Raw genomic sequence first — 14,117 nt, forward strand, 5'->3', positions numbered from 1 at the left:
GATGGTCTCGATCTCTTGACCTTGTGATCCACCCGCCTCGGCCTCCCAAAGTGCTGGGATTACAGGCTTGAGCCACCGCGCCCGGCCGTGAGAAAGATATATTTTATGTTAAGTCAATTATTTGGGGTCTCTGTTAATTGCAGACAACCCCAATTTTAACTATGCATTGGGAATTATTTCTGACTCCTTTTCTACCTCTCTCTGCATCTAATCACCAAATCCATCTGATTCTACCTTCTTGATATGCCCCAGATCTGTTGTGACCTTTTCTCCATCGCTGTTACCTCTACCTTAACTCAGGCAATCAGAATTTCTTGCCTGGATTCTTGTCTCAGCCTTCCTTCTACCTAGTCTCCCCACCTGTAGGGTTGTTCCTTCCAATCCACCTTTCATATCAGAACTCAAATTAGCGTATATATGTATGCACATATACACACACAAAAAAAGTATATGCAGACACACACACACACATACACACATGGAAAAGTACAGAATTCAATGTAACAAATACTCAACCCCAAAATGATGACAATTGTTTATCTTATCTGTATTTTTATTTTTTTTAAACAGAGTCTTGCTCTGTGCCCAGGCTGGAGTGCAATGGCGCAATCTAGGCTCTCTGCAGCCTCCGCCTCCCAGGTTCAAGCGATTCTCCTGCCTCAGCTCCCCGAGTAGCTGGGATTACAGGTGCCTGGGATTACCACCATGCCTGGCTAATTTTTTGTATTTTTAGTAGAGATGGGATTTCACCATGCTGGTCAGGCTGATCTCGAATTCTTGACTTCAGGTGATCCACCCACCTCGGCCTCCCAAAGTGCTGGGACTACAGATGTGAGCCACAGCACTGGCCTCTTATCTGTAATTTTTATGAAGCAGATATGACAAAGTTGTCTCCTTCCCTCCACAAAAGCAAATACTCTCTCAGTCCCTCCTAATCATGTATTGAACTATATCCTTGGCACACTTTTTCAAATGTTAACATAAATTTATGAATGAATATATGTTATGGCTTCGTGTATTTTAAAAATTTTATTCAAGTGGCACCATATTATATGTATAATTCTATAACGTGTTTCTTTGTTTTTGAGTTCTAACCATATCTGTTGAGTTCGTTTATGTTAGTAGTTCTGTAATGCTCCATCATGAGTCTGTAACAGAACATCCATCTCTTCCTCCATCAATGGGCAACTAGGTTGTTCTCTGTTTTGCTTTTAAACAACACTTCCTTAAAAATGTGTGAGAAGCCGGGCGCAGTGGCTCACACCTGTAATTCCAGCACTTTGGGAGGCTGAGGTGAGCAGACTTTCTGAGGTAGGGTGTTCAAGACCAGCCTGACCAACATGGAGAAGCCCCATCTCTACTAAAAATACAAAATTAGCTGGGCGTGGTAGCGCATGCCTGTAATCCCAGCTACTCTGGAGGCTGAGGCAGGAGAATCGCTTGAACCCGGGAGGTGGAGGTTGCGGTGAGCCGAGATCGCACCACTGCACTCCAGCCTGGAGGACAAAAGTGAAACTCTATCTCAAAAAAATTTTTAAAAATTGGGAGAAGGTATCTAGGGTTTATATCTGGAAGTGTAATTGTTTTGGGAACAGTTGTTATGAGTTGAAATGTGTCCCCAAAAAAGGTATGTTTAAGTTCTAACCTGGAGAACCCATTAGTGTGATCTATTTCAAAACAGGGACTTTGCAGATGTAATCAGGTGAAGATGAGGCAATTAAGATGCACTCTACACCAATATGATTGGTGTCCTTACAAGAGGAGAAGAGACAGATAGGGAGAGAACACCATGTGACGCCAGAGGCAGAGAATAGTGATGTCTCTAACAGAACAGGAATGTCCAGGAGTACAGACGATTATCAGAAGCTAGGAGAAGCATAGAACAGAGTGTCTGAAACCCTATAAGGCACAAACTCTGCCAACGTCTTGATTTTTTACTTTGGGCCTCCAGAATTGTGAGTGGATAAATTTCTGTCATTTTAAACCACCCAGTTCATGGAGATTTGTTACAGCAACCTGAGCAAACTAACGTACTGGTAGAATCCCAAGTCATGGCCTGTAGGAGCATAGGTCAAGGTCAGAGAGAGAGTATATGGGTCTGAGAGTAAATTGGAGCTGAACTGGAACAACCTAGAATGTGACCCTACCTAGGGATCTAGACTTATTCATTCAGGCAACGTGGAGCAATGAAATTGGCAAGGTACACAGTTCTATCTCAGTTTTATTTATGTATGTATGTATTTATTTAGAGACGGAGTCTCACTCTGTTACCCAGGCTGGACTGCGGAAGCACAATCTTGGCTCACTGCACCCTTGAATTAATGGGTTCAAGCGATCCTCCCTCCTCAATCTTCTAAGTAGCTTGAACCACACGCACGCAACAGCACACTCAGCTAAATTTTTTTACTTTTTGTAGAGATGGGGGTCTCATCTTGTTGCCCAGGCTGGTCTCAAACTCTTGGTTTCATGCCATCCTCCTGCCTTAGTCTACCAAAGTGCTGGGTTTACAGGCATGAACCAACACACTGGGCCCCTATCTGGATTTAAGAGACGAGTATCAGAAAAACGACCTACAGATGAGAAAGACTCGTTTGACTTGTGGACTTGTCTGAAATTCATTTGCTTTTTCCTTTAAAACTGATTCGTTCCCTTCCACAAACAATTATCAGGATTTGACATACACGAGTTTGACATTGGGTTATTTTGTGCTTACTAAATCAGGCCTTGTTTTAGACATAATCTGCTAATCTTATTAATCCTCACAACTGCCCCACAAAATACACATGCGACCCTCTCCATAAAAGGGATAAAGAGGCCAGGAGAGGTGGCTCATGCCTGTAATCCCAGCACTCTGAGAAGCTGAGGCAGGCAGATCACTTGAGGTCAGGAGTTCGAGACAAGTCTAGCCAATATGGTCAAACCCTATCTGTACAGTACTAAAAATAGAAAAATTAGCCGGGCATGGTGGTGGACGCCTGTAATCCCAGCAACTCTGGGAGCTAAGGCAGGAGAATTGCTTGAACCCGGGAAGCAGAGGTTGTAGTGAGCCGCGACCATGCCACTGCACTCCAGCCTGGGCGACAGAGCAAGACTCCATAGCAAAAAAAAAAGGGGGGGGTGGGGAATAAGGAAACATTCAGGAAGAAGGTGAAATGAATTGACACTTAGAGAAAAACCATTAGGGTTGAAAGTAAAGCTACCTTGGGTCCTAATGGCTGTAAGGCATCAGACAAAATACGTCAACTATGTCAGCCTACATTTTCTCATCTTTCAAACTGCCATAACAGCAGCCACCTCTTCGGCCAGTCCAGGCCCGGCCCGGCTGGATTTAATGAATGAAGCGCAGCAAGCGCTCGGCGCGGGTATATGCTGTGTTGCCATCCTCTGCCACAACCTCCGCCGAGGCCATGCCGCTCCGCCCCGCCGGCCGCCAGGGGTCGCTGTGACGCGGCCCTGGCCCGGCGCGCGGCCGCTCTGGCCCGGGGAGGTCGCTGTCCTTATCTTCAGCAGGAGCCCGCGCCCAGTGTCTGTGTCAGCTCGTCCTCTGCTTTGTCCTGCGGCGACTCACTGCCCTCCTACCGTCCACCATGGCCCTGCTGCACTCCCGCCGCGTCCTCTCCGGCATCGCCGCCGCCTTCCACCCGGGCCTCGCCGCCGCGGCCTCTGCCAGAGCCAGGTAAGCCAAGGGAGACGGAGATGGAGCTAGGCGACGGCCCTGCCCAGCTGAGCTGCGAGCGCCCCAGAACTTTCACCCCTCCCGGATCCCGAACTGTCACTCACACACACACTTTTTTGCCACCTCCTCGGCTTTCCGTTACTGGGGACTGAGGATTGAGCCTCCGTGCCGCACAGTGATCCTCAGGAACCCACATGCCTCTCCCCCGCACCCGGCCGTGCAGGAAGGCGTGCAACGCTATCCCCGGGGAAAAGAAGTGTGGCCCTCGGCGGCTCCCGGACTTCCATTCAAGGGGGAGGGGTGCGGAGACCAGGTGGGCCGCGACGCCGAGGGGTGCCTGTGCCCTTGACCAGGTGCCGTGGGGGCAGCCGGCGCACCTGTCCTGGCCTCCTGCCCGCCCGAGCCGGGTCGGCACGCGGCGGCTGGCTCCGCTTGTGTGCCCTGGGCGGGAAGCGCACGAGAGAAAGGTTTCCGGGGCGCGGGCATTTGGGCCTCGCTTTGCTCCCGGCATCCGCGACCTTGGCGTGGGGCATCCTCTAGATCATGCGACCCTCCGGGGTTCCTGTGATCTCGGGGCCCGTTGGGCCTTTGGTTGGGAGAGGATCGAGATGTAGTGTGCCTCCTTTTTTTTTTTCCCCCTCCCTTGTTGCCCCTAAGGAGATCGGTTGCAGAGAGGCCATCAATCTTCCTCTCCATCTCCCTGTGCTCTTTCATTCAGTAAATATATCGTAACTGCAGTTTCTCAAAGCCAGGCACTGGACCGGATGCTGGCAATACAACTGTGAACAAGGCGAGGGAAGGACAATGACGAATTGTCATTGCCCAAAAAATGACAACATGATTTCGTACTGTGGTGTGTATACTAGTATGGAGGGAAATTTCAGAGCATGAAATGAGCTCTGGCAATTCATTCCCAGTGGAGACCAGAGCCAGACGATTAATTCAACTCAAGAAGGCGATTTGGAGCACTCTGCTTAAGTACTACCTTGATAAGGCACATAGTATTTTTGTGTTTTGTTGTTGTTGTTGTTGTTTGTTTGATTTTGTTTTTGAGACAAAGTCTCGCTCTGTAGGCCAGGCTGGAGTGCAGTGGCACGATCTTGGCCCACTGCAACCTCCATCTCCTGGGCTCAAGCAGTTCTGCCTCAGCCTCTCGAGTAGCTGGGATTACAGGCATGTGCCACCATGCCCGGCTAATTTTTGTATTTTTAGTAGAGACAAGGTTTCATCATGTTGGCCAGGCTGGTCTCGAACTTCTGACCTCAGGTAATCCGCCCGCCTCAGCCTCCCAAAGTGCTAGGGTTACAGGCGTGAGCCCCTGTGCCTGGCCAGAAACTGAGTTTTAAAACCACCCCCAAGCAGGTATTTACTGCAAGGAGCAAAGCATTGCTTGGCCTTTCGTTTGAATGTGTACTCTGTATCTTTCAACCAGCAGAACGGTCTGTTCTTTCCAAGGCCCCGCAGCCTTGGCAGTATAGTTTAGCCCAGGCTTCCCACTTGCTTCTCTTCCTGACTTGGCTCCTTCCTGGCCCACTGTCAACGTGTGCTCTTTAAGCCTGCCTACCTAGTGGGCCAGAGCCAGGAGGAGTTATTTATGCAGCAAATTTAGAAAAAGCAAAGGAGTGCTTAACATTTCGGGCAAGAGAAAGTATGTTTACCCATTGTAGTAATCGTAAAATAATACCTTGTATTATGGATTTGGCTAGGTCGCCTGAAGCTCTAGTGCTTGGTAAAAATCCCTTGGCCTCAGGGTTAGTCATTCTTTCAGTTTGAGAGCCTGACTCATTTTCTTTTCCCATTAGAGTGTAAGTTTCATGAGAGCAGAGACTTTACCTACTTTATATTCACTGTTATGTCTCAGCACTATTAAGGCTCCTGGCATGTCTCTCATATTGGATATTTTTAAGCCCTGATTTTTCCCTTAATGCAACAGCAGCAAATGCAGTATGACATTTTAATGTTATATCTTAGATCAAAATCTGAACATGGGCTGGTCCAAGTGTAATGGTGTTTACAACTAATTGATCATAACCAGTTAGATTTTATTGTTCCTTCACTCAACTAACCTTAAACACACACACACACAGGGGAACCACAGTGCTGCAAAATATGTACAAAAAATAAATTCTTGGTCAGGCACAGTGGCACACGCCTATAATCCCAGCACTTTGGGAGGGCAAAGTGGATGGATCACAAGGTCAGGAGTTCGAGACTGGCCTGGCCAACATGGTGAAACCCCATCTCTACTAAAAATACAAAAATTAGCTGGGTGTGGTGGCACACGCCTGTAATCCCAGCTACTCCGGAGGCTGAGGCAGGAGAATTGCTTGAACCCAGGAGGCGGAGGTTGCAGTGAGCTGAGATTGTGCCACTGCACTCCAGCCTGGGTGACACTGGGTGACAGAGCAAGACTCCATCTCAAAAAAAAAAAAAAAAAAAGAGAGGGTTTTTTTTTTTGGTTTTTTTAAATACAGGGTCTCATTCTGTTGCCCAGGCTGGAGTGCAGCGGCACAACGGTGGCTCACTGCAGCCTGACCTCCCAGGCTCAAGTGATCCTCCTGCTTCAGCCTCCCATGTAGCTGGGACTACAGGCAATTTTTTATTTTTTATTTTTTTGTAGAGATAGGTTCTCCCTGTGTTGGTCTCAGACTCCTCCCACATCAGCCTCCCAAAGTGCTGGGATTATAGGCTGAGCCACCCTACCTTACCAGAAAATAAATTCTTAAAATAGTTGAGCACCTGATGTTGAGGAATTACTCTTCAAATTTAAACAGTGATACCTAATTAGATGATAGAACCAGGTGCCGTGTCTGGCATGAAGGTTAACTGTTCAGGCAAGGAGGTCAGACTTCACTCCTTCCACTGCGGAAGTGATCTTTACCTAGATCCAAATGGTAAAAGTGGAAAATATTTAAAATAAACTGAACTCATCAACATTTCTATTACAATAAAACCTTGTCAGTTGTTATTCTAAAGAACTGAGGATTTATCCAATGGCATACTTGGAACTCTTGGTAAATATGTGGAACTCTGTAAATTCAAGTGTATCATTTAACTAAACAATGTGAATAAAACTTTCTGTTCCTGACCTGTACTGTAAAAGTATAGTGACATAAGATCAGACATAGTTGGAGTTCAATGAAGAAAAAAAAATGCTAATGTATTTTGATTTATAATGATTTGTTTTTAATTCTGATTGTTTAATTTTTAATGAAATAACTGAGCAGGTCTCACAAGACTCTTTAGATATGCAGTGTCCAGCTGTGGTACCATAACCATTAGCTAGAAGATCACAGAGCAGGCTCAGTAGCTCACGTCTGTAATTCTAGCACTTTGGGAGGCTGAGGCAGGTGGATCACTTGAGCTCAGAAGTTCTAGACCAGCTGGGCAACATGGCAAGACACCATCTCTACATAAAATACAAAAATTAGCTGGGCATGGTGGTGTGCATGGTGGAGTCCCAGCTACTTGGGAGGCTGAGGTAGGAGGATAGCTTGAGCCTGAGAGGTGAAGAGTTGCAGTGAACCAGCTGATCACGCCACTGCACTCCAGCCTGGGCAGCAAAGCAAGACTGTGTCTCAAAAAAAAAAAAAAAAAATCACAACTGTGCTATTGTCTCTGCTATTTTTAGCTCTGTGACTGTGGGCAAGCTAATTAACTCCCCTTCTGATTTTAAAATAAGAATGTGAGGAAAAGCAGTTTAAAAATCATAAAACTTTAAGTAGGCTTAAGCTCCAGGGAAATGGCAATGCGTTTCAGTTGGAAAGGCTTACCTGAATACTTTGTACCTAACCTCTCTTGGATGACTAGTCAACATTGCTCAATGTTTGAGGCTTTGTGCTTGTATCCAAAGTGTACTGATAGGAATCACTTTATAGGTCACAGGTTATTAGCATTAGTTTTGCCCCTAGAACACTTATTTTCATCTACTCAATTTCTTTAAAAACATCAGAGTTCTTACAATATATGTGGAGTCTTTACCATTTTAAGAAATGGAATAATAAAAGGCATGGAGAAGCTGAAAGGTGGTTACTAGTGTGGGGCTAATTAAATTTGAGTATTCCCTCTAGGTCAGGTGCTGTGGCTCACACCTGTAACCCCAGCACTTTGGGAGGCTGAGGTGGGAGGATCACTTGACCCTGGCAATATGGCAAAACCCCATCTCTACAAAAAAGGAAGTAGTCATGGTGGCATGCACCTGTAGTCCCAGCTACTCAGAGAGGATCACTTGAGCTCAGGAGGTAGAGGCTGCAGTGAGCTGTGGTCACACTACTGCATTCCTGCCTGGGTGACGGAGTGAGACCCTAAAAAAAAAAAAAAAATGAATATCCCTCTAGGAGGGGAACAACAGACACTGGGGCCTACCCGAGGGTAGAGAATGGGAAGAGGGAGAAAATCAGAAAAAAATAACTGTCAGGTACTATACTTATTACCCAGATGATGAAATTATCTGTACACCAAACTCTCTGACACACACATGTACTCCTGAGCCTGAAATAAAAGTTAAAAGAAAAACTTTGCAGGCCTCTGTCCTCTAGATGCCAGTAGTACCTGCTTTCCCCCAAAGTTTCAACAAACAAAAATGTCTCCAGAAATTGTCAAATGTTCCCTGACTAGGCAACCCCTTCACCTCTCCCTGGTGAAGAACCATCTTCCTCATGATCTGGATTATAAAGCATTTTTCTGCTTGTCTCAAGCAATAGATATGTGGTTTTTGTACCTGTATTCTTTAATCTGTATTTCATTTTCTTTTTTTTTTTATTGAGCAGCCTCAGGTATCTATTTCATTTTCAATCTAAAAACTAGCATTGTAATTGTAAAATGAACATAATTTATTACATATTATTTTTAAAAAACTAATTGAGTATCTCCACTTCTGTATCTAGATTGTTTAAAAATTCAGTATTTTGAAATTCCTTTTAGAATTTTTTTTTTTTTTTTTTTTATAGAGATGGGGTTTCACAATGTTGGTCAGGCTGGTCTTGAACCCCCGACCTCAGGTGATCCGCCCACCTTGGCCTCCAAAGTGCTTAGATTACAGGTGTGAGCCACCACGCCTGGCTAGAATTCTTAAGATATATACCAGAAGACCCAAGACTATGGTTTCTGAATTTCTATGCTTAACATTTTAAAGAACTTGAAAAATAAGTGCTTTTTACACCATTGAACAAAAATGATGCCTTCTGTCCTTGTGGTTGGGAGCAGTGGTCAGTGGCTTTGTTTTTGATTGAGGGCTTGGAGGATACAGACTATCTCCCCCTCCCGCCCCCTCCAAGACAGGAGAATGTAGCCCCAAGCTGGTCTGAAACCCTATGGTCAAGTGACCCTCCCACCTCAGCCTCCTGAGTAGCTGGGACTACAGGCAAGTGCCACTATGCCCAGCCAGACTATCTTTTTAAAAATAAAAACTGTTTTCTAGAAGTGTTATCTTTTATAATCTAGTATGTCCTTGACATTCAGAGTATTCCTTTCACTCAGCAGTTAATGACAGTGATGTAGATAGACAGGTGGCTACATGTTTTCAGGGTCTGAATTGTGGATAAGTAAAAATGAAAGCTTTCTTCAGGCCCATTTCAGAAGTTGATTCAAGGTATCTGTGCTTCTTACTATTGCCTAGGTACTAGAAACAGGAAAGTTGAGGCTTAATTTACTTGCCAGTGCTCACACAGCTGGCAGGTGACGAGCTGTTATTTGAATCCATGCAGTTTGCCCAGAACTGAAATTACCCAAGGCAAGCTATTAAAAGAACCATTAAAAGAAGTAAGAACCTGGGAAATCAAAAAAACTGGAATAATCTGCCCTTAAATAACAGAGAATTGAGTGTACACACTAATTAATTACAGTGATTGAGACTGCGGCAGTCTTTAACTTGTCAAGAGAGCATGAATTAAACTCTGCACTGCCATCCAGTATGCCGTGGAGGAGTGAGGTGTGTGAGTGCTGACTGGCCACAAGTACGTTAAGAGAAACTTTGTTGGGAAAGAAATGTTCGTGAAATAATTCATGAGTTTATCAGCACGGTGAACACACCATGGTGTCATACTGAAACACGTGGCTGATTCACAATGGATAAGTGATTACTAGGAGAATTTGGGCCATTTCACCTGGGTCATTTGAAGCCTTGCTTTTTTAGCTACCCGTTTCTCCTGCAACAACCCCCAGCTCTTTCTAACCATGAGCCTTTTTTCTTAAGCCTCTGCTTGGAAAGCTCCTTTTTGTTTCTCTCTCTTTCTTCCTTAGCACTCAGCTGCTAAGTCACATCCTCCAGGAAGCCTTCCTAACCTGTACAGTACTTTCCTTCCCTTCTCCAACCTATTAGGTCCTCTGCTCAGAGCTCCCATAAATAATATCCTGTGCCCCAGGTCAGTCTGTATTACTGTCCATCATCTCCCCGCAGTGCCCAACTTACACTTCTTGCAGCTCCCTGCTGATCACCCCAGTGGACTAGTTGGGTGGTAAGGGAATATATTCTTCTTTACATGCCCAGCCCTTAGCACATAGTGTTCTTAGTGATTGGTTTAGAAGATCGTAAAGCCTAGAATAGTGTTCTGGCAAAGCAGAGAATCTCTACTATCTAGGCTGATTGCACAGAAGGTTTTTTTGGTTTTTTTTTTTAAACTTATTTTGTAGGTGAAGTCATTAATCACTAAACCAAGGAAACTAGGCCATCAAGATTGGGCAAACTTTGTTAAAATGTTAACCCTGTGCGCCTGTAGTCCCAGCTACTTGGAAGGCTTAGGTGGGAGGATGGCTTGAGTCTAGGAGGTCAAGGCTGTCCTGCAGCCTGGGGGACAGAGTGAGACCTATCTGTTTGTCTGTTTATTAAAACTGAGTCTTGCTCTATCGCCCAGGCTGGAGTGCAGTGGCACGCACTCGGCTCACTGCAACCTCCACCTCCTGGGTTCAAGCGATTCTCGTGCCTCAGCCTCCCAAGTAGCTGGGATTACAGGTGCCTGTCACCATGCCCGGCTAATTTTTGTATTTTAGTAGAGACGGGGTTTTGTCATGTTGCTGAGGGTGGTCTCAAACTCCTAACCTCAGGTGATCCGCCTGCCTCGGCCTCCCAAAGTACTGGGATTACAGACATGAGCTACTGCACCTGGCCAAGACCCATTTCTTTAAAAAAGACAAAACAGTTAAGTCAGCTTCTTTTCAGATTCATTTATTATAAATCATAACACAATTCACAGCCAGGTCAGGAGTTTGAGACCAGCCTGGCCAACATGGTGAAACACTGTCTCTACTAAAGATATAGAAATTAGCCAGGCATGGTGGTGCGTATCTGTAATCCCAGCTATTTGGGAGGCTGAGGCAGAAGAATCGCTTGAACCTAGAGGTGGATGTTGCAGTGAGCCAAGATCATACCACTGCACTCCAGCCTGGGTGACAGAGCAAGACTCTGTCTCAAAGGTTAAAAAAATAATTAATTTTTTAAAAATTCACATTCCAAGTTTTGTCCTCATATGCTCTTTTATATTTAAAGCAAACTGGTACTTCAGGATAATAGTTCTCCCTGGGAAAATGTTAGGTCCATGTTATGTTAGCATACAGTATGCTTCCATCGTTGCTATTTTCAGATGAATCAGTAAGTAAAACAAGCTGCTCAGTCTTTCTAATACAGTAAGTATTAATAGTTAGACCCCACATAAATAAAAGCTCTTTGGGGTTTTCAGTAAGTTTTAAGAGTATAACAGAATCCAGGATCTAAAGATTAAAGTTTGAGAACTGCTATAGAGCAATTCTACTCTTTTTCCTTAAAAACACAGAATTGTATTATTTGTCACTATTGATCCTTGTGTTGTCTCAACACTCATTGCTTATCTTTTAACCAAAGTAGCTTCTATTTCCCAGAGAAAATTAAGAAGGGAGGGTGGTGATGAACAGAGAGGCAAAACTCATGAACACACGCAGCACAAATTCTACAGCCACGTATATCCCTTTTATGCCTCCTTAAAGTGGCAACAAAAAAAGACCTTTTCATTTTAATGACTCAAAGCTATAGCCTCTTCAGCATGTAAAAATAAGCAAAGGTATATAAATTTTTAATTATGCTTGGAAATCAATGTGTCTGTAGTCTATCTTAGAAATTGATTAGGTATGCAATGAATAATAATCTGTTAATCAACTTGTAATATTAGACCAAAATTGTAAGTCACCCTAAAGATCTTGGAAATTGTCTTCAAGGCTGGGTGCAGTGACTCACACCTGTAATCCCAACACTTTGGGAGGCCAAGGTGGGCAGATCGCCTGAGGTCAGGAGTTCGAGACCAGCCTGGCCAACATGTTAAAACCCCATCTCTACTAAAAACACAAAAATTTGGGTATGGTGGTGGGCGCCTGTAATCCCATCTACTTAGGAGACTGAGGCAGGAGATTCTCTTGAACCCAGGAGGCAGAGTTTGCAGGGAGCCAAGATCTCACCACTGCATTCCAGCCTGGAAGACAGAGTGAGATTCCATCTCAAAAAAAAAAAGAAAGAAAGAAGTTATCTTCAAGCTGACATACTACAAAATACAATTACTGTTCTCCCAAAAGCCTATATCCCCATCCCTAGTCTAGTAAGAAAAACTTCAGACAAATTCCAGTGGAGGGGCATCCTACAAGATACCTGATCAGTATTCCCAAAACTGTCACAGCTAAGAGGAGCTTATGGAGACATGGCAACTAACTGTAATGTGATGTCCTAGATGGAATCATGGAACAAAATTAGGTGAAAACTAAGGAAATCTGAATAATGTGTGGATTTAATAATGTATCAGTATGGGCCAGGTGCAGTGGCTCACGCCTATAATCCCAGCACTTTGGGAGGCCAAGGTGGGCGGATCACCTGAGGTTGAGAGTTTGAGACCAACCTGACCAACATGGAGAAACCCTGTCTCCACTAAAAATACAAAAATTGGCCGGGTGTGGCAGCGCCTGCCTGTAATCCCACCAACTTGGGAGGCTGAGGCAGGAGAATCGCTTGAACCTGGGAGGCGGAGGTTACGCCATGAACCAAGATCTGGCCATTGCACTCAAACCTGGGCAACAAGAGTGAGACTCCGTCTAAAAAAAGAAAAAAAAAATACAAAAATTTAGTCAAGTGTGGTGACGGGCTCCTGTAATCCCAGCTACTTGGGAGGCTGAGGTAGGAAAATCCCTTGAACCCAGGAGGTGGAGGTTGCAGTGAGCCGAAAGCTCGTCATTGCACTCCAGCCTGGGAGACAAAGAGTGAAACTTCATCTCAAAAAAAAAGTAAAATAATGTATCAGTATGGATTCATTAATTGTAACAAATGGGCCATACCAATGTAAAATGATAATGGGGAAACCTGGGGCTGGGGTGTATGGGACTATACTATCTGCTCAATTTTCTGTACATCAATACTGTTTTGGCTCAGAGGCTGAGGGAGGAGAATTGCTTGAACCCAAGAGGCAGAGACTGAAATGAGCTGAGATCACACCACTGCTCTCCAGCCTGAGTGACAGAGTGAGACTTTGCAAAGCTCAAAAAAAAAAAAAAAAAAGTTTATCATAATAACAATTCAATTTCATTTAACACAAATTTGTATTTTTCATAATTTTAAACATGATAGTAATGTGACTGTGACTGAGTGCCCTGGAACACCTGAGGTTAGGAGTTCTAGACCAACCTGGCCAAAATGGTGAAATCCCGTCTCCACTAAAAATTAGCTGGGTGTGGTGGCACATGCCTGTAATTCCAGCCATTCAGGAGGCTGGAGCGGGACAATCACTTGAGCCCAGGAGGTGAAGGCTACATTGAGCCAAGATGGCACCACTGCATTCCAGCCTGGGCAGCAGAGCAAGAGTCTGTCTCATAAATAAGTAAAATGGATCTTGGATCTAGCTAATGGGATTGAGCTAATGTATTTCTCATTTCAGCTCCTGGTGGACCCATGTGGAAATGGGACCTCCAGATCCCATCCTGGGAGTCACTGAAGCCTTTAAGAGGGACACCAACAGCAAAAAGATGAATCTGGGAGTTGGTGCCTACCGGGATGATAATGGAAAGCCTTACGTGCTGCCTAGCGTCCGCAAGGTGAGCTTGCCGTTCATCTCCTTCCAAGCAGCGTGAATAAACTGAAGGGAGCCCTGGAGAGTGGCAGGAACGGTGCTGGATGGGGAGTCAGGAGCCCTGGGCTTTAATTCTGGCACTAGGGGCATGAATCACCCAGGTTTTCTGGGCTGTAGTTTCCTTGGCTATAGAGGTGAGAGGTTGGAACCACCTGTTTTTTTTCCAAGATTGAACTTTCTGTGATTCCGTGATCATCTATAAAACAGATATTAAATATGCTGTAGAAATGCTTAGCTGTCTGGGTGCGGTGGCTGACACCTACAATCCCAGCCCTTTGGGAGGCCTAGGCAGGCGGATCACGAGGTCAGGAGATTGAGACCATCCTGGTCAACATGGTGAAACCCTGTCTCTACTAAAATACAAAAAA

The 14,117-nt window shown here is 44.9% G+C and overlaps 1 protein-coding gene across 1 annotated transcript in view; it reads left to right on the forward strand.

The window, feature by feature from the left end:
* The first annotated feature begins 3,466 nt into the window (after nucleotides 1-3,466).
* The window catches only part of GOT2 (glutamic-oxaloacetic transaminase 2), a 27,264-nt gene continuing 16,613 nt past the window's right edge, over nucleotides 3,467-14,117 (forward strand). Inside the window, exons 1-2 of the mRNA XM_017502557.2 lie at nucleotides 3,467-3,676; nucleotides 13,558-13,714. Coding sequence (XP_017358046.1) covers nucleotides 3,588-3,676; nucleotides 13,558-13,714 — 246 coding nt within the window. The 5' untranslated portion in view covers nucleotides 3,467-3,587. The remainder of the gene's footprint in view (nucleotides 3,677-13,557; nucleotides 13,715-14,117) is intronic.

This window comes from Cebus imitator, unplaced genomic scaffold, assembly GCF_001604975.1.
Source record: "Cebus imitator isolate Cc_AM_T3 unplaced genomic scaffold, Cebus_imitator-1.0 Scaffold297, whole genome shotgun sequence".
NCBI classification, from domain to species: domain Eukaryota; kingdom Metazoa; phylum Chordata; class Mammalia; order Primates; family Cebidae; genus Cebus; species Cebus imitator.